Source organism: Oncorhynchus kisutch, linkage group LG4, assembly GCF_002021735.2.
Source record: "Oncorhynchus kisutch isolate 150728-3 linkage group LG4, Okis_V2, whole genome shotgun sequence".
In the NCBI taxonomy this organism is placed as follows: domain Eukaryota; kingdom Metazoa; phylum Chordata; class Actinopteri; order Salmoniformes; family Salmonidae; genus Oncorhynchus; species Oncorhynchus kisutch.
Genome location: NC_034177.2, coordinates 71,096,595 through 71,116,996, shown reverse-complemented (window position 1 = coordinate 71,116,996; position 20,402 = coordinate 71,096,595). Strand labels below are relative to the sequence as shown.

Here is a 20,402-nt window from a genome sequence, read left to right as displayed (position 1 = left end):
TTCTTGATGTGGAGTAACTCTGCAAGATCACAGTCGAACCAGGGGCTGAACCTGTTTTTTATTCTAATTTTCTTTATGGGGGCGTGTTCATTAACAATACCACTGAAACTATCAAAAAAGAAGGTCTTCGACAGAAGTGGTTCAAGCTGATTCTATACCATTTTACAGAGGCCAGTTCTTGAAGGAAGCGCCTATGACAAATCAGGACACGTCATTTCACTGAGCAGCCATTACGAACACGATCACTAAGGGCATTACAGAAAACACCAGACTGATACCTATCAGGATTATTTGTGAGGATAACATAGAGGAGAGTAGCCTTTTGAGGGTTAAGTGCAGTGGATTATCTACCAACAGTACTTAGTCTCTATGGATGATGGGTTAGTTCTTTAGTCAACTTGGCAACATAATATTATACTAGCCTGCAGGCTATTAATTTGGGGTTATTTGATTTCTGAAAACGAATGAAAAGCTGATCATCAATTGTATACTGAACATTCTTTTCACACGGGGATCGTTTCAATTTATGAATTCAATTTCCATTAATTTCCTGCATTGATGGAGTCAAATGCAGAAAACAGCAGAGGGAGCACCCCCTATCCACATTGAAGGGACAGCAGTGGAGAAGGTGGAACGTTTTTTAAGTTCCTCAGCGTACACATCACAGACAAACTGAAATGGTCCACTCACACAGACAGTGTGGTGAAGAAGGCTCAACAGCAACAGCGCCTCTTCAACCTTAGGAGGCTGAAAAAATTTGGCTTATCACCCAAAACCCTGACAAACCTTTACAGATGCACAATCGAGAGCATCCTGTTGGGCTGTATCACAGCCTAGTACGGCAACTGCACCGCACTCAACCGCAAGGTTCTCCAGTGGGTGGTGCAGTCTGCACAATGCAGCACCAGGGGCAAACTACCTGCGCTCCATGACACCTACAGCACCCGATGTCACAGGAATTCCAAAAAGATCATCAAGGACATCAACCACCCGAGCCACTGCCTGTTCACACCGCTACCATCCAGAAGGCAAGGTCAGTACAGGTGCATCAAAGCAGGGACCGAGAGACTGAAAAACAGCTTCTATCTCAAGGCCATCATACTGCTAAACCGCCATCACTAACTCAGAGACTGCTGCCTACATTGAGACCCAATCACTGGCCACTTTAATAAATGGATCACTAGTCACTTTATACAATGCACTCTAAATAGGCCGAGCGGCCTATGCCGCTCGGCCATCGCTCATCCATATACTTACATGTACATATTCTCATTCAACCTTTTAGATTTGTGTGTATTTAGTAGTTGTTGGGAAATTATTAGGATACTTGTTAGATATTACTTCACTGTCGGAACTGGAAGCACAAGCATTTCGCTACACTCACATTAATATCTGCTAACCATGTGTATTTGACAAATAACATTTGATTTGGATAACTGACGTCAATAGTCTGTGATCTGACATCAATAGTCAGTGTCTGCTAGCAACACTTGAGTTGGATATGTAGCTACACGCTTGCATCTGCTTGATATTTATCAGTGTAATGTACTGTTGGGGCACATTGACAGAGGTGTGGTGCTGTGTGTGTAATGGTGTGTCCTTGCCTGAAGATGAGGTTGTAGATTTGACTGTTTGATTGGAGGGGAATCGGGAGGGGGGCCCTCCATACATGCGGTAAGGAGATCAATGGAACGCAGACCGTGGGGGATAGAAAAAGGCGCCGGATTGGCACGCATTCAACAAGTCTGATCTAGCAAAGTGGATATTCATCAAATCTGTCATGATTTATGATTTATGTATTGTAACAAGTCCAATTTGGATATATGTTTTCACTGCATAACATGTAGAAGTTGTCCCTTTTCAGGTTTAGAATAAGTGACTGCTAAATGCTAACTCCTGTTCATATAAGCTGGTTGAATAGAATGATTCCACTCGTTCGCAAAGAGGCAGGTGCGATAATAACGCCGTAATAAAGAATATAAGCGTTCTGAGCTCTGATCAACACTGGGAACGCAATATTAAGTTGGTAAAGGCTAATTTACAAAATAAAAAGGTGAGTAAATGCTATTTCACAAATAAAAAGCTGTGTAAATGACATTTGCACACCCTGATTCTCCCTGACTCTACATCCCTGATTATATTTGGGTCAACCAAGGTTTGCCAGTGCTGTGATAGTGTAAAATAATGAATTTGAAGAATTGATCTGCACTGTATGTTTGTTACCTAGCCAACCAGATAGTTTTAAAGGAATGATTCCATACATTGTTTCAAATTAACTGCAAATATGCCAACATTCCATTCAAACAATACAGTCAATTGACATCCATACACTGGCTGAAATCAGTTGATGATAGACAAGTAAATGTAAATGCAACAAGTACAGCTTCATATATTTTAGAGGCTATTTATACAGAACATGTGTATAAAACCTGTATAAATTGTATTTATAATTGTATTACAATATTTCAGGTTGACATTAATTATATTGCACAATTTCTGATATCACATGCCTTGTGTTTATTTTCCTGCATATGTAAAATTAGGATTATGGCTCTATTGCCATTAATTCCTATTAGAATGGTTTGGATTTCTCCCTGACCAATATGCATACTCAGGCTGCAAGTATGGAATGCCATTTGGGTCTTTGCGTGTCAAAAAATATACACAGCAAATAATTTGTTTGCGCAAGCCAAGCGCCACCACTAGGGTCAGTAGCACTGTCAAAGCTGTATATACATACATACATGTTTTTTTCTTTGCAAACAAGTACACACAGCAACCAGGATGTGTTTACAATACCACATTGGTAATAAGCTATTATTTATTAGACCGAATGGAAAATAATTTGAATTAAGATCAGGATCAAACAAGCAGGATAAAAACTGTTAGCTAGATAGTCCAACATTCTCCCGGACATACAACCATCCCAGAGACAGGGAGAAATTATGGTATTCCTGCAGCTGCTGCCTGCCAGCTAACCACATCACAACTTCCCAAGCAGTTGCACCTGATTCATCCTAGCTTGTCAAAATCCAGAAGTATAATCAAGCATTTTTCAACATTGATGATAGTTTGGAAACTGGAGGTAGGCCTCCATACTACTTTGACTTCGGTTTGGAGTATGACAAAGTCAATCACAAATGTTTTTACCCACTTCTGGGGTAGCTATCTACCTAGCTAGCACCAATGCAACCAGCCTGAAAACAATGACCGGAAACTGCAATAATTTGTTATATTTTTTTCAAGGATTTAGTAATCCATATCATTAACAATAAGCTAGGCAACCACTTGTTGTTCTACTATTGAAATCTAACTTCAGTTCATGAAAATAACTAGCTAGCTAAATAAAGAACTTAACAAGCTAACCAGCTACCTAGCTCTGTTGCTTGGTATGGCTAGTGTGACTTGGCCAGACCGGGTCCGACCATCATCAACCAAATCCGAAAATTGTCTCATTTTTTAACTAGGGATATTTAAGATGATGACACCTAGCTAGATAGTTAACTAGCTATAGCTACTGAAACAGATGTCATTTTGCTATGTTTTTGGAGAAGGGGATAACTGCATCCCAGAATGGCGACCGTAGTGTATAAATCTCTCTCTCATCAATTGCACACAATCTCTCCCACTCTATAAATCTAACACCATAATCTCCTATTCTACTGTTTCTCAGTCTATTAGACATCTTTTTGTATTTCTCTCAGCCTGTCCACCCCTCTCTTCCCTTTGTGACTGCACCTCCTGATGGGCTGCAGGGTCAGACAGTAATTTTCCTGTTCCCATGGGGACTCCATCGTAACAGACACATGCAAGAACACACACAACACACACACACACACACACACACACACACACACACACACACACACACACGTTTGCAACTGATTTTAGATCAGGGTCCTTGCAATCAATGTTCCTTCAAAATAAAAAATCTGGCACTGAGCAAATTTCAGGTCTGTTGAGCGCAAACTTGAATTTGCGTACGTTTACTGTGAACACTGAGGCTGTATCGGTATTAAGTTAATAGTTTTAACAGTGGCCAAGTAGGCTACTGTATCTATCTTATCCTACTGTAGACCCACCAGAGTGGCCTACCATCAAAAACAATGGAGAAAATACATCATGTAACATTTTAACATGGAAATAGCTGCATGAAATGTGCATATAAACTCAGCAACAAAAAAGCAACAATTTTCAGCAAACTTAACATGTGTAAATATTTGTATGAACATTACAAGATTCAACAACTGAGACATAAACTGAACAAGTTCCACAGACATGTGACTAACAGAAATGGAATAATGTGTCCCTGAGCAAAGGGGGGGGGGTCAAAATCAAAAGTAACAGTCAGTATCTGGTGTGGCCACCAGCTGCATTGAGTACTGCAGTGCATTTCCTCCTCATGGACTGCACCAGATTTCCCAGTTCTTGCTGTGAGATGTTACCCGACTCTTCCACCAAGGCACCTGCAAGTTCCCAGACATTTCTGGGGGGAATGGCCCTAGCTCTCACCCTCTGATCCAACAGGTCCCAGACGTGCTCAATGGGATTTAGATCCGGGCTCTTCGCTGGCCATGGCAGAACACTGACATTCCTGTCTTGCAGGAAATCACGCACAGAACGAGCAGTATGGCTGGTGGAATTGTCATGCTGGAGGGTCATGAGCCTGCAGGAAGGGTACCACATGAGGGAGGAGGATGTCTTCCATGTAACGCACAGCGTTGAGATTGCCTGCAATGACAACAGGCTAAGTCCAATGATTCTGTGACACACCGCCCCAGACCATGACGGCCCTCCACCTCCAAATCGAGTACAGGCCTCGGTGTAACGCTCATTCCTTCGACAAAAAACATGAATCCGTCCGTCACCCCTGGTGAGACAAAACTGCAACTCGTCAATGAAGACCACTTTTTGCCAGTTCTGTCTGGTCCAGCGATGTGGGTTTGTGCCCATAGGCAACGTTGTTGCCTGTGCTTTCTGGTGAGGACCTGCCTTACAACAGGTCTACAAGCCCTCAGTCCAGCCTCTCTCAGCTTATTGCGGACAGTCTGAGCACTGATGGAGGGATTGTGCGTTCCTGGGCAGTTGTTGTTGCCATCCTGTAACTGTCCTGCAGGTGTGATGTTCGGATGTACCGATCCTGTGCAGGTGTTACATGTGGTCTGCAACAGCGAGGACAATCAGCTGTCCATCCTGTCTCCCTGTAGGCGTCTCACAGTCATAACTGTGACCTTAATTGCCTATCGTCTGTAAGCTGTTAGTGTCTTAACGACTGTTCCACAGGTGCATGTTCATTAATTGTTTATGGTTCATTGAACAAGCATGGGAAACAGTGTTTAAACTCTTTACAATGAAGATCTGTGAAGTTATTTAGATTTTTACGAATTATCTTTGAAAGATAGGGTCCTGAAAAAGGGACGTTTCTTTTTTTTCTGAGAATAGGTTTACTGCAGCTCTAATTGGTTATACCACACTGGTCTGCGTAGAGTATGGGCTGAGTCGTGCATGCCAGTGCATTAAAATCCTACTCCTATGCGTTTTGCCTACAACAACATTTCTTACATAGTTAGTTTTGTTTTGGTATGTTGCATTGAAAGTAGCTAATATTGTGTTGATTAGATCACAATTGCCACAGTAAAGGGACACGTGATAGGAAAACCGTGGTCACCAACCTTATGAGTCAAGATCACTGAGTGAAAATGCAAGCCGAGATCTACCTCAGATTTTTTTTTACCTTACTTAAAAAAATGTAATAATGTGCAACATTAACCAATTAAAAACAGTACTATAGCAATGAGGTTTGTGCAGTAAGCTATAGGTCCAATACATTATCACCTCATATTGGCTTTGCTTGAATTTCCCTGCCAATGCATTGTTGTTTGGGCCATTTTTTTATTTTATTGACCAAAATATAAACACAACATGTAAAGTGTTGGTCCGATGTTTTATGAACTGAAATAAAGTATCCCAGAAATGTTCCATATGCACAAAAAGCTTATTTCTCTCAAATGTTGCGCACAAATTAGTTTACATCCCTGTTATTGAGCATTTATCCTTTGACAAGATAATCCATCCACCTGACAGGTGTGGCATATCAAAAAGCTGATTAAATAGCATGATCCTTACGCAGGTGCAACTTGTGCTGGGGACAATAAAAGGCTACTAAAATATGCCGTTTTGTCACACAACAGAATGCCACAGATGTCTCAGGTTTTGAGGGAGTGTGCAATTGGCATGCTGTCTGTAGTAATGTCCACCAGAGCTGTTGCCAGATAATTTTATGTCAATTTCTTTACCATAAGCCACCTCAAACAACTTTTTAGAGAATTTGGCAGTACATACAACCGGCCTCACAACCGCAGTCCATGTGTAACCACGCCAGCCAAGGACCAACACATCAGGCTTCTTCACCTGCAGGATTGTCTGAGACCAGCCACCCAGGCAGCTGATGAAACTCAGGAGTATTTCTGTCTGTAATGAACTCATTCTGATTGGCTGGGCCTGGCTCCCCAGTGGGCATGCCTGGCTCCCAAATGGGTTGGCCTATGCCCTCCCAGGCCCACCCATGGATGTGCCCATGCACAGTCATGTGGAATCCATAGATTAAGGCCCAATTTATTTATTTCAATTGACTGATTTCCTTACATGAACTATAACTCAGTAAAATTGTTGAAATTGTTACATGTTGTGTTTATATTTTTGTTCAGTATATATTTCAACATTTTAGATAGGCTATATGATCACAAAGGTAATAGATCAATTGTTGTATTACTTGTCAGGCACAGATGAGTTTAGCTAGCATTTAAATCATTTGCTTGTTATTTTTATTTTACTGGGTTGATGGTGCCTGCGTCTGATGGTCAGTCACAGTAGATATTCTGAGATATTAAAAAAAGACCCAAGCTGCAGGGTAGCCTAGTGGTTAGAGTGTTGGACTAGTAACTGGAAGGTTGCAAGTTCAAATCCCTGAGCTGACAAGGTACAAATATGTCCTTCTGCCCCTGAACAAGCAGTTAACCCACTGTTCCTAGGCCGTCATTGAAAAATGAATTTGTTCTTAACTGACTTGCCTAGTCAAATAAATAAAAAATAATAACAACAATGCAAGCCTATAGTTACAGTATATATTTTTTAAAATGGCAAAGTTGGTTAAAGCCTGTAAGTAAGCATTTCACTGTAAGGTTGTATTCGGTGCACGTGACAAATAAACTGATTTGATTTGAGTACACCTTTCCTACTCATTCATTACTGCTGCAGTGCTTGTTGTAGGAAATGGAAATAGGAAGAACGCGCATTTTATGACTTAGAAAAGTGTTGAATACAAAGTGTTGACAGTGCTGGGTAAGGACAAACATGAACTCACTCATAAAAATAGCAGCTCTTTGGTGTATTCGCTGACAGTCTCTCTCTAGTCATGGTTTTAAACGTTTTGAAGTCTTCCAGTATCAACTTTGCTGTAGCTTTCTTTTATACCTGCTAGTTTCTGCATAAATGGTAATCTGAGCCATCCGATTGGCCAGCGGTAGGCCTATAGTGGACTTGATTTGCTCTCCGGCCCGCAGGGAAGGCAGAGTTTGTACTTTCAGACACATGGTTAAAAATGTCAACAGTTGCCTACCCGGTACGCAGGGAAGCTGAATCGGGTGAACCTACCGCCAACAGCCCGAGACTGATAAAAAAATACGAACACATGGCTTTATAGTTGGATTTTTTACAGAAATGTTTGGCGATCGACTAGGAATGCCTTGGAGATCGACCAGTCCATCGCGATCGTCAGGTTGATGACCACTGCTCTAGAAAGTTGAGTGAAGTTCAATAATATTTAGTCTGCGTGGCAGTCCCAGGGGAGCTGCGCCCACACACACACGCAGCTTAGAGGGAACAGTGCTTACAATCCTTTAATCAACATTAGTACACAGAGGGCCAGAGCACCACTCTCTCTCTGCCTCTTTATTGGTCTATCACTCCCACTCTGACTTTCTCTATGTCCATTGTGTAGCATCATTTTCTCCCTCTGTCCTCCTCTACCATCATATTGTCTTTTTAGAAAATGCTGTCTTTCACGCTAGTTAGCATTGGCTCGTGAAACTACCTCTAATGTCCTCCATACTGGACACAGAGACATAAAAATGGTATCAATTAGTTAATCGGACTCTGGGGAAGTAGATAAAGGGCCTCATTGCCAGAATCCTTAACACTGTATAGGATTGTCTTCTCACAGTAAAGTGCATGTCTATCTATCTCTGAAGACCTAGCATGAGCTTCAAGGAAATAACTATAAAGGCATGTATCCTAGCTGTGATCTTAGTATAAATCATCGGAAGTCAGACCTTCCAAGAAATTGTGTCAATCAATCAATCAACCAATCAATCCATCCATCCATCCATCCAATTCCCTAAATGACATGGGTGTAACGGTTCACCAAACCCACAGTTCAGTACATATTGTGGTTTTGAGACCACGTTTCGGTACGGTTTCGGTACATCAGGAAAATTAAATGTCATTCACATTGTTCAGCATTCACAATGTTCCTTGCATTGTCTGTTGTGACAGGATTGTTATGTTTGGCATCTCAAGTTTCCACTCAGATGTTGCGTTTGTAACCATGTGGGAGGTGGGAATATACCAGTTGTGAAGTCATAAATACCAATTGGATGGATTCATGTGATTTGAACTTGTTGAGAAACGCCGATTGGCTGATGGCCAACAAACTGCCAATCATAAACTAAAAGTACAGCTGTCATGCTTGTAATTTATAGAGTTCAAAAACCACATTTAAAGATGGCTTTTTGTAAATAATGTTTGTTATTGCACTTAACTGCCGAAAATGCTTTTATATAGGCCATTTCCTTAGTAGGTGACGTCAGAGGTCACCTTATGGGAGAAGTGGGTGGTTAGGATGATAGACAAGTTTCCCACTAGTAATTACCAGTTGGAGGCCATTGAAGTGGCTTTTCTCAGTCATATGTGGTAAATTCCCACTTGGTTAGAACGCACCATGACACTGCTTCCTTCAGTGCCAGATGCGTGTCTGTAGCACGGTCCATCTCCCACTCTGGGGTAACGTGATGGGCTGCTGCTGTTAATTAAGCGCAAACATTTTGGTTATGGTTTACCTATATAGAGTGTGTACTACATGTTTCCTGATATGGGTGCAAGAGGGAAGTTCGTAAAGTGTCTTGAGTACTTTCACGAGGTGCTGAAAACCCCTATTCTCAACCACAGAGACTGGGCGCATATCCGCGGCTATAAATCATAGACTGTAAAACATATAAACATAAGCTAGCTATCGCTCTTGTAATTTCTTTGGCCCGGTCAGAATCAGCTGCCAAGGGCTGTTTGAATGCAGAGGGGAGACGGTGTTGTTGTTTATTTGCATTTCCGTCTTGTTCCGGTATACTGGGGTGATTTCGGCATTCAAGTTTGCGCTCAATTTTGAGGTGCTGGCAGCTGCATAGGGTATTCATGTTGAACGTGGCAACATACTGTTAACGTTTTATCCACAACTCTCTGTCCATTGCCATTGTAATCTAATGGGAAGCCCAAAATCTTCCCAAACTAGACACTTAAACGATGATGTAAGATTCTCCAATTCTGGAGGCTGCGCCTCACAAAAGGACAGTTTGAAATGTGCCAATTCAGATTAGAATTTTGATTACAACGTGCACATAGGCTCTTTTAACGGAAAAGCCAGACATTTCCTTTGTGTTGCTCATATTTACTCAAGAGGCAGCTCCCCATACAGAACGTTTGGTACGTGTACCGTTGCACCCTTACTAACTGAATAAAAGATTCTCACCCCGCCTGGGTTGCCATCAGAGGCAGTGACGATGAGACGGTACTGGTCAGTTGTCTCCCTGTCCAGAGGCTTCCCCAAAAGCAGCAGGCCTATCCTGTAGAGGGAGAGACAACAACACACAACACACAGCAGCATTAGTCAACAGCAAAACCCATGCTCTACTAAATCCATCCAGGATTTGTTGGTTTCCTCCCTAGTGGATCAGCAATGGCTGGATAAGCTACAGTACAGTATAATGAGCAGGTGTACTTGAGACATGAACACACTTTCTCTTCACACCTCTCTCTTTCTTTCTGTTTCCCTTTCTCACTCACACACACACACAAACACACTCACACGATTGGAAACACAGACGGAAACATGCAGCTACACATTTTTCTCCTTTCCGCTTACACTCTCATGGCTATAATTTAAAGCTTCATTGACCAGGCAGGTCAGCCATGGCATTACAGAGCCTACACTTCCTCGCCTGTCTGTCTGCCCCCCAATGCATCACAGCCTGAGAGGACCAGCTCCAAGCTTGATTAAAGTTGTCCATTTTCCAAGTGAGTTCTCTTAGTTATGGCCCGTACATTTCTCCGCCACCAATTGAGCTGGCGTTCACAAGGCCAAGTACATTTTTCTCCAAACAGCATAAAAATGCAAAGCAGTGTCTTCCACAGCCAAGCTGTTGTGCTCATGGCCACAAAGGCCTAAAATCCATCTTCTGCACAGAATGAAGCCCTCGGGACAAAGAGCACTGAAGCTGAACCTGAATATGATGAGTATAATAATGATGATGATGATGATGATCTTTGCTTCTCAGACAAAAGGGAATTCATCCCAAGCTGCTCAAAGTTGTGAACTCTACTCCGACCCTGTTTGAGAGGACACTGATCACGTATGATAGCGGCCAGCAGCTACAGGGGAGATCCTAGAGAGAGGAAGCTGTTGTCAGATTGATAGAATCTTGTTAACACACAGTGGAGGGCAAGTGTAGGAAGGTCGTGCTGCATGTGAGTGATTCTGCACACCATATTTGATTATTTCCGTGTGCATGAACCTGTAAGTATTTTCCCCAGTACTGAACATATGATCTCTGGTATCTGCTATTCTACTTGTATGTCCTCTCTTTGACTCTGTAGCATATTTTGTGTGTATCATACGGGTGATGTGTCCAGGCCTTGTTGTAGTGATCTTTGCTCTCTATTCTTGGCTAAAAGTGGGAAAAGATCTGAGGCTGAGTTTCTCTGTCTCTACTCATCATGCCTCTGGGGAACCTGCTCCATTTAGAGGGAGTTATAGACCAAGGAGCCCATTATTCATATAGCCGTATCAAACCAGCACCATATGTGGCCTGAATCTGAACATCCTACGCTGCACAAAACCTATGCCGCCCCATCATCCCCCTCAAGAATTCTGGATGGGCTTGAAAAATGAGAGAGCAGCTCTGACTAGGATGCCATAATTATCTTGCATGCTCATCAAGCATACATTACAGGTTAATTATCCTTCGATTCATCAGAAGCCCCCAGCACCTGGTTAGGGGAATATACAGTGGGGTACTTATACAGTAAATCTGCTGAGGGCTGTTATAGTAATGTCTAACCATTCGACCTCTTCAAAAGAACAGTAGGATATGCGCTTGTTTTAGGAAGACGTCAATTGTATCTGCTCGGAAAGAGATTCCTGTACCAACCACAGATGTCTCAGAGTCCTGGAGATATTGTCACATCTTTTCTTACTGCTGCCACCACTGGGCCTGCGTAAAGTAATCATCCCTCCATACAAACAATCGCTCCAACATGGAGACAGATTAAGAGTAAACAAACTAAAACAAAAGAGGGGGAAACAATGCCTAAACAAGCCTTCCTGGCATGGCTGGGAGAGGCTTTAATCAATTAGAGAAAAAAATGGCTGAAAGGGTGCCTTGTTTTCAGTCTCCCCATGTCTCCTCACCGCGGCGCCATTGCATGGGACGCTTTCCACTTTATTCCCTTGTTTATTTAAGGGGCAGTAAACAGCACTTGCCTCGTAAATATTTTATGGTGTTTCTCCTCTCGTCTCCATCCCTCTCTCACTCCACCCCCTCCGCCTCCTCTCCCATGCCTTGCTCTGACAGACTGTATTGGCACTGGGTGGCTAATGACAATTTTCATCTTCTTTCTGGTTGTATCCTCCTTCTCCACCTCCTTCTCCCCTCCTTCTCTTTTTCAAACAGTGACCTGTGTAACAACTCAGTGAGGCTGAGGACTGTATGTGCTTGTTGTAGAGGACTTCCACTAGCTAGCTCATAAAGCTATGCTTTCTAAACATGGATGATGATAGATGCAGTTCACCCAGGGTGTTTTTGTTCTGCTCTCAATATACAGTGCATTCTGAATGTATTCAGACCTCTTCCCTTTTTGCACATTTTGTTACGTTACAGCCTTATTCTAAAATTGATTAAATATAACATGTTCCTCATCAATCTACACACAATAATCCACAATCACAAAGCAAAAAAGTTTTTTGTCTGTTTGCAAATGTATTAAAAACAAAAAACAGAAATACCTTAATTACAGAAGTATTCAGACTGAAATTGAGCTCGGGTGCATCCTGTTTACATTGATCATCCTTGAGATGTCTCTACAACTTGATTGGAGTCCACCTGTGGTAAATTCAATTGATTGGACATGATTTGGAAAGGCAAACACCTGTCTATATAAGGTCCTAGAGTTGACAGTGCAAGTCAGAGCAAAAACCAAGCCATGAGGTCGAAGGAATTGTCCGTGGAGCTCCGAGACAGGATTGTGTCGAGGCACACATCTGGGGAAGGGTACCCAAAAATATCTGCATCATTGTAGGTCCCCAAGAACACAGTGGCCTCCATCATTCCTAAATGGAAGAAGTTTGGTAACACCAAGACTCTTCCTAGAGCTGACCGCCTGGCCAAACAGAGAAATCCGGGAGAAGGGGCATGGTCAGGGAGGTCTGCCCGAGCTCCAGAGTTCCTCTGTGGAGATAGGAGAACCTTCCAGAAGGACAACCATCTCCGCAGCATTCCACCAATCAGGCCTTCGTGGTAGAGTGGCCAGACGGAAGACATTTCTCAGAAAAAGGCACATAACAGCCCGCTTGGAGTTTGCCAAAAGGCACCTAAAGAACTCTCAGACCATGAGAAACAAGATTCTCTGGTCTGATGAAACCAAGATTGAACTCTTTGGCCTGAATGCCAAGCATCATGTCTGGAGGAAACCTAGCACCATCCCTACGAGGAAGCATGGTGGTGGCAGCATCATGCTGTGCGGATGTTTTTCAGCGGAAAGGACTGGGAGACAAGTCAGGATCAAGGGGAAGATGAACGAAGCAAAGTACAGAGAGATCCTTGATGAAAACCTGATCCAGAGTGCTCAGGACCTCAGATTGGGGTGAAGGTTCACCTTCCAATAGGACAACAAACCTAAGCACACAGCCAAAATATAGCAGGAGTAGCCTTGGGACAAGTCTCTGAATGTCCTTGAGTGGCCCAGCCAGAGCCCGGAATAGAACCCGATCTCTGGAAAGACCTGAAAATAGCTGTGCAGCGAAGATCCCCATCCAAACTGACAGAGCTTGAGAGGATCTGCAGGGAAGAATTGGAGAAACTCTCAAAATACAGGTGTGCCAAGCTTCTAGCGTCATACCCAAGACTTGAGGCTGTATTCGCTGCCAAAGGTGCTTCAACAAAGTACTGAGTAAAGGGTCTGAATACTTATGTAAATGTAAAATATATTTGTAATTGTTTTGCTAAAAAATAAACATATCTGTTTGCTTTGTCATTATGGGGTATTTTGTGTAGATTGATGAGGAAAACAATTTGGAAAATATATTTTAGAATAAGGCTGTAACATAACAATATTTGGAAAAAGTCAAGTTGTCTGAATACTTCCTGAATGCACGGTATTTAATGCTGCCATCATTATTTACATATAACATATTTTTGTGGCCTAAACAAGCCATAGTTTCACTATAAAGTTTCAAAGCTGATCTGCATCGGTTTCACATAAATCACCTATTAAAAAGTCATAATAGGCATTGGCTCATGTTAAGTTTTTGTACCACCAAGCCTTTAGTGAACCCAGTAATTTTTTGCTTCAGGTCCAATCAGAAAAAGTATCCACATAATCCTGTCCGCCTCCGGGACAGATGTGAATGTTCTGAATTTTGCCCAAGTTAGGTTAATTGTATAGGCCATTGACTCAGGGCACATTCTAGACAAGAGGCTCATTAGGATAATTGTGCCTCATTTTGTGAATAGTTCCTTAAAAAATATTTCCAAACGATCATTACTCATACTAACAACTTTAATATTTCTCATTCTCAAGGACTGAAACAAGACAAGGCACAAATGCTATTCTGAATCATCCATCCATCCATATTACGTTTTAGAGAGGTTGAAGACTTGCTGGGTATCCCCACTCAAAATCTGGTATGTGATTGGGTCATTCTCTCTGTCTGTGGCCTATGAAAAACAACAAGAACAGAAGATAGAAATCAAGGATGCGTTTACTTCCACCGCCAACACAAATGCTTAAAATCTATTAAATCATATGATATTACAGTACATCTGATAATCCATACTGGCTGGTTTAGTAATTGCTGTTTGCTAAACTCAAATGCTTCCATGATCTCAACCTGAGTAATCACACTGCCCTCTCCTGACCTCCACCGATCTAGATATGTGACCTTTGACCCCTGCTGTGTGTCTCTCACCTGTAGGTTGAGCAGGATGGCTCCTATCCTCATGGCCTCGCTGACCTCCAGGTTGTAGATGAAGAGGGGGAATCGTGGGGGGCTCTGGTTGTTGGGGGGCAGCACCTCGATGTACACCGTGGTGATAGAGCTCCTGGAGGGGTGGAGGGCAACAAGAGGGCGGAAGTAAAGGTAATGGTCTGATTTTCAGGTTCAATGGCTATTGCTACCCTGTAGGCACCTCCAAATTACCACAGGTGAGAAACATTACAAAGTAAACAAGAATCACCTGTCTCCAACCAAATTAATTTGAATTCTGAGCCATTTTTTGACTCAATATTTTCTTGGTCCAGTGCAGTTGTTAATCAAACATATACACGCGTGAACACCAACATTTTTTCAATTTAAACTTACTGAAAAATTGTGAATCGTGCAAGGGTACCAATATATTAGAGCACAAGTGTAATAGTACATTGGTGGTTCATCAGGGAATTGAAGGTTGTCATGGGTTTCCTGGCATCCAACAAGGACATCATGCTTAAAGAGGCTGATAAAGGTAGGTGAACAAGCCAATGAGGAGGGAGCCGTGCCCTCAAATACAGTAAGCTAAATATGATATTGAATATAGCATATTGAAAGCCCTTACAGAAACAAGGAGCTATCATGAAGAAAGTGCTTCTGTTTCCAACCGGTAGCCTGCATGTGTCAACTTGAAAAAGCTGCTGAACAGTATGCACACAGAGGCACTGTTTGCCAAGGCCAATAGATTTGTGTTTGCACAGTCTGACCCAGTCATGGCAAACTATCTTCAGCAAAACCCATTCTACTGCAGCAGTCACCTCTTTCTGTTCAAAACTCCAATACTGACGTAAAGTTTGAGCTTTTAGCCTAGGCTAAGATAGTCCGTATAAACTTTCACAAGAGTTTGCTAGTCACTTGCTACTTGCCAACAGGAATATGAGGCTATTAATTACATAAAAAGCAACACACCATTATCAATGATAGTTGAAAATAAAGAGAAATACATGAAAAAGATGTATTTCTAATGTCTGTAAGAATGAGGCCATCTGATACTTGATTCTAAACAGTTTGTCTCAACAGCCAGTCAAATATGTTTTCATACAGCCTCTTACCATTCACAACTTCAATCACAGCGGATACATTACTCAATATGCACATTCAATAAAGAATACATTGATTCTATATGCATGAATTGAATAGACCTACAAGTGACTGTACAGTAGGAATAAACAATCTGATGGAGCAACGACTAAATAAGATGGATGAATACATATGAAATCCTGACTTAATTCATAATTGAATACTTGGCCAACTGAAGAAGTCCGAAAAATGAAAAAACGGAGTAAGAAACAAGATTTTACATCAAACATCACCTAAATAATCCATAGATATTAATATACAGTCATTTTTTAGTAAACACATTCATAAATGAAAGGTGTAATTGAGCAAAATAAAGGCTGAAAGAACAAACAGATATAAAAATGAATGTATGAAATGAATGTACCTTCTCTGGATCTCTGGTGCATTGTCCGCAGCCTTCACTGTGAGGGCGTAAGAAAGGCCCACGCTAAGGGCTATCCCGGGTGCGATGGTGATTCGTCCAGTGCGGTTATTGATGATGAAAACACCCTGCGCTCCGGCAAGGATCTCATAGGTCACCAGACCGTTTAACCCCTCATCAGCATCCAATGCCATCAGCTGAGAGAGAGTGAGAGGGAGAGACAGAGGGAGAGAGAGAGAGAGAGAGAGAGAGAGAGAGAGAGAGAGAGAGAGAGAGAGAGTCAGTGTGAGAGAGGAATAAGGGCCCCCCACACCCAGCAGGGTAAAATCAACATTCAAAGCCGCCAACTATTCAATTTATTAAACTGTGTTGAAAGTGTTTCAAGGCAGGCAATAGTGATTTGTGAGAGGGCCCCACCTGTTTTTGTAATGTTTTGTGTACAGGACCGGCATACAATGAGTGACATTTACCAGACGGGTGCTCTTGTAAGCTGTGTGTATTAGTGATGAGTGGGTTGACTCATAACCCGCCGTCCTAGCGGATATATCCGTGGGACAGACAGGTTTAGGGTCATTAAATATTATGTAGCTGAAGGGCAGGCGTGTCACGACTTCCGCCGAAGTCGGCCCCTCTCCTTGTTCGGGCGGCGTTCGGCGATCGACGTCACCGGCTTTCTAGCCATCGCCGCTCAATTTTTCATATTTCCATTTGTTTTGTCTTGTTCCATACACAACTGGTTTTCATTCCCTAATCACACTGAATGTATTTAGTCCTCTGTTCCCCTCCATGTCTTTGTGTGAAATTGTTTTATGTTATGTGGGTATTGTCACGCGCCAGACTTTTGTTCATGTTCCGTGTTTTGGGCACGTTTCTGTACTTATGTGCTTTCGTTTGGACTGGAATAAAAACCTGCGCCTGTTTACTATACTCTGCTCTCCTGCACCTGACTTCGCGTCCAGTACACACCTGTAACAGGGTGGGTGACGGAAGGGTTGAATAAAGAGAAACAATACCTTAAAAATGTCATAAATGTATAATTATTGTGTTATTTATATAGGCTACATCAAGGTTTTTCTTTAATTACTTTAGGCTGTCTTGTATTACTGCATACGCCTAAACCTCAGGATTTAATTGTACATGTGAGCCAAATAGCCCACACAGCCAATCGCCAAATAATGCTTTTAGGAAGGGCCGAAAAAGTTCAAGTCAATCCACAGAGGCAAAAAGGACATTGTTGAAGTTTAATTCAATAAGACCAAGCTGAGAAAGTTGAAAATAAAGGGAGGGTCAGAAAAGTAAACAAATATATATTTCTGCCGTCTTTGACTCTAGTCTATATTGCATTTTCTATATTTGCTGGTTTGGGTTGGGTGCAGGCCTCAGATATTCACTTTATCAGATATAGTCGGGCAGTTGCAGATGGGCTATAGCCGCGCACCTCTAGTGTGTAAACAGAACTACTGAACTTTTCTAACTGCTACAATAAACAACTTCTCCTCCCTTCTAAAATATTGATCATAATTGAGTGAGAATCTATGGGCTCTATTTTAACAAACCTAACGCAAGGGTAAATCTAAGATCAGGTGGTAGTGCTATAGGTTCAGTGGTGTGTCAGAAATCATTTTTATATTTTCACAATCACAATTATTGGCACACTTGCTGGCGTTGGCGCGAATGGTCTTGGTTTGATGAATGAACAAGTTGTGGGTGTGTCGAAGCTTGGCCCCTTACTAGCCAATCAAAACATGCTACAAGGCGAAATATGTGTAAGTTGTGTATTTACGGAATGTTATGTATTGCCTTGGAATCAAGTCCAATTCCAATATTAGTCCACTAACGTTTGTTAAATGGCTTACAGAAATGAAATAACAAAATGTAGACGAACAGAATCTTTGCCAAAAGTTGAACCCATTTGCAGTCCACATGGATCTAGTAATTGCATGGCTTCAATAGCATTCACACTGATATAAGGGCTAGGCCTACTGTAAATTGCAATATGGCTGAGCATGGACATGCCAAACATTGTCAATAAGCAAGTTTAAATACATTATTGATAAGGCCTAAAAAAGAGAATGAGTAATTCTAATCAAATTCTAAACTAAACGAAACAACAAATAGGCTATGTCACACTTACAGGCACCATCATTTCTACCCGTTGGCATATAATATTAAAACAACGCAGACTATGGGGGCGATTTTATGCACATCCAAACTTTTCACAGTAGCTGGACAAAGATTCAATATAAAGAGAAAGGGAGAATGTCCACTCACTGTTGTACTCCTCCCTATGCCTATGTTTTATGAATATAATCGGAACCATTTTACAGATATGATCTCATTCACACATTTCCAGAAGTTGCATTGCAAACGCGACAGGGACGTTGTCACAATAAAACCAGGAAGGTGAATCTTTCTAATACATTTTTGTTAAATAAACAGAAAACAAGCCATTTTTACAGGTTACAGATAACTTCTAAATACGAGGTTCACCAGAATTCACAGAGGTTCTCATCTCTCGTTTCATGATAGGAATGGACAGGTAGCCTTTATCATGGAGGAGGTTTTACTTACGTCCAAAACAGGACCTGCATTGCTCCAATAATGTGGGCCTGCCAACAATGCATAGATAAAAAGGGAATGTCAGCTCACTGTTTTATTCCTCTCAAACTTTATATTTGAATAAAGCTTAGGTGATTATGATTAATTTCCAAGCGGTCTCAGAAGCCAAACCCTTTACCGATAGTCTTGACTACTTAGCAATTGTATTGGGCAAATGCTAGGTTTTTAATCAGCCTACCCGCTTACCCCTTCAAAGTAGGAGGATATATATGCAAATAAAAGATGACTGGTCACTGGTCAGAATAAACAGATTGTGCTGTCATGATCTGGGCCAAAAACTCAATCCCACCGAATAGGTTGAAATTCCAGCATTTTTTTCCAAGCAGATCTTACACAAAAAGGGCATTATCATAATTTTCACAATTTTAGTTTTGATATTGCACTGCCACTTTAATATGTCTGTCTAATTCTACATCTGATGTCATTATCGGACCTGAGTTCAAATAGTATTGTTTCCTTTGAGTTAGTCTGGTGCTACAGAAGATTGGAATAGTCCCAAAAGTGAAAACCCTGCCCAGCTGCCAGTGCAGGCAGTGTCACGCCCTGGCCATAGAGAGGTTTTTATTCTCTATTTTGGTTAGGCCAGGGTGTGACTAGGGTGGGTAGTCTATGTTCATGATTCTATGTTTTCTATTTCTTTGTGTTTGGCCAGGTATGGTTCTCAATCAGGGACAGCTGTCTATCGTTGTCTCTGATTGGGAATCATACTTAGGTAGCTTTTTCTCCTCCTTCAGTGTGGGATCTTGTTCTTTCGGTTGTGCGCAGGTAGTTGGCACAACAAAGCTGTTCGGTCATTGTATTCGTTCTTGTTTTGTTTTTCCTGAAAGTTTCACATCATTATTAAATTATGTGGAACTCAAAGAACGCTGCGCCTTGGTCTCATCCTTCCGACGACACCCGTTACAGGCAGGCTCAATCAAATGCTCAAAGTATTTGAAAAAAACAGATTTGATCCCATGTCGTCATTAGAAGCAGATAAACATTTTACATAGAAGTATGTCTTTAGATGTATCAGATGTCAGATATGGTAAATCTGTACACACCAAAATAATTATTGTGGGAATGATAGCCCCTACAATAGTATATGCATTGGTAACTTGAAGCTCAATGTTAAATAAAATCTCCCTACCATCACATCTAAGCCAATATGACACCAATGTAGATGAAAATTCTCAAATCAACTTGGAGGTACACAACACACTTCCCGCCTCTTTCATGATGTGTCCAGCCGTTACCGAGAACCGCTATAATGGATATTTGACAGGGTCTTCATTAGGGTTGTCAGACCACTTTTTGCCCATACCTTTCTCAAATTCTAGACACTGGGTTATAACGAGGCGACAGGGTCCATAAAGTAACCATTAGACTTGCCACCTTTCAGACTGATTAAGTTTGTAGGTGCAACACTTTTTATTAAATGTATCGTTTAAATCGCTCTCACATGCTCATTTCTGTCCTTTAAGAACCAACGATGTGCTAACTTTTTGTAGCATTTCTGACCATCCTAGATTTTTTTCAGATGAATCTCAGAGTTCTAAAACCTAATCAAATCACGGATGAGAGGCAAGCTACAAGAACAGGAAGTTAGCTAATATTTTGCTATGGAAGGGTTTTCACATGGCTGAAGTCATCTGTGTAACTGTTGGCATTGAGACTTGACACTTGCCTGAAATAAGCACAAATATGATAGCGAATGTCCTTGGCTGCCAGTTAGCTAGACAAATAAAGTTAGCCAGTAACGTTAGCTAGCTACAAGCCAACAAAGCTGTA

At 41.7% G+C, this 20,402-nt stretch overlaps 1 protein-coding gene across 4 annotated transcripts in view; it reads right to left on the bottom strand.

Moving 5' to 3' along the window:
• Window positions 1–20,402, bottom strand: part of LOC109889942 (protocadherin-15-like) — a 266,187-nt gene that overhangs the window by 118,150 nt on the left and 127,635 nt on the right. For all 4 annotated transcript variants that reach the window (XM_031823570.1, XM_031823571.1, XM_031823569.1 and 1 more), the window contains exons 15-18: window positions 16,017–16,210; window positions 14,513–14,645; window positions 14,182–14,261; window positions 9,800–9,893 (exon numbers count right to left, since the gene is read on the bottom strand). In XM_031823570.1, the coding sequence (XP_031679430.1) occupies window positions 9,800–9,893; window positions 14,182–14,261; window positions 14,513–14,645; window positions 16,017–16,210 (501 nt within the window). The remainder of the gene's footprint in view (window positions 1–9,799; window positions 9,894–14,181; window positions 14,262–14,512; window positions 14,646–16,016; window positions 16,211–20,402) is intronic.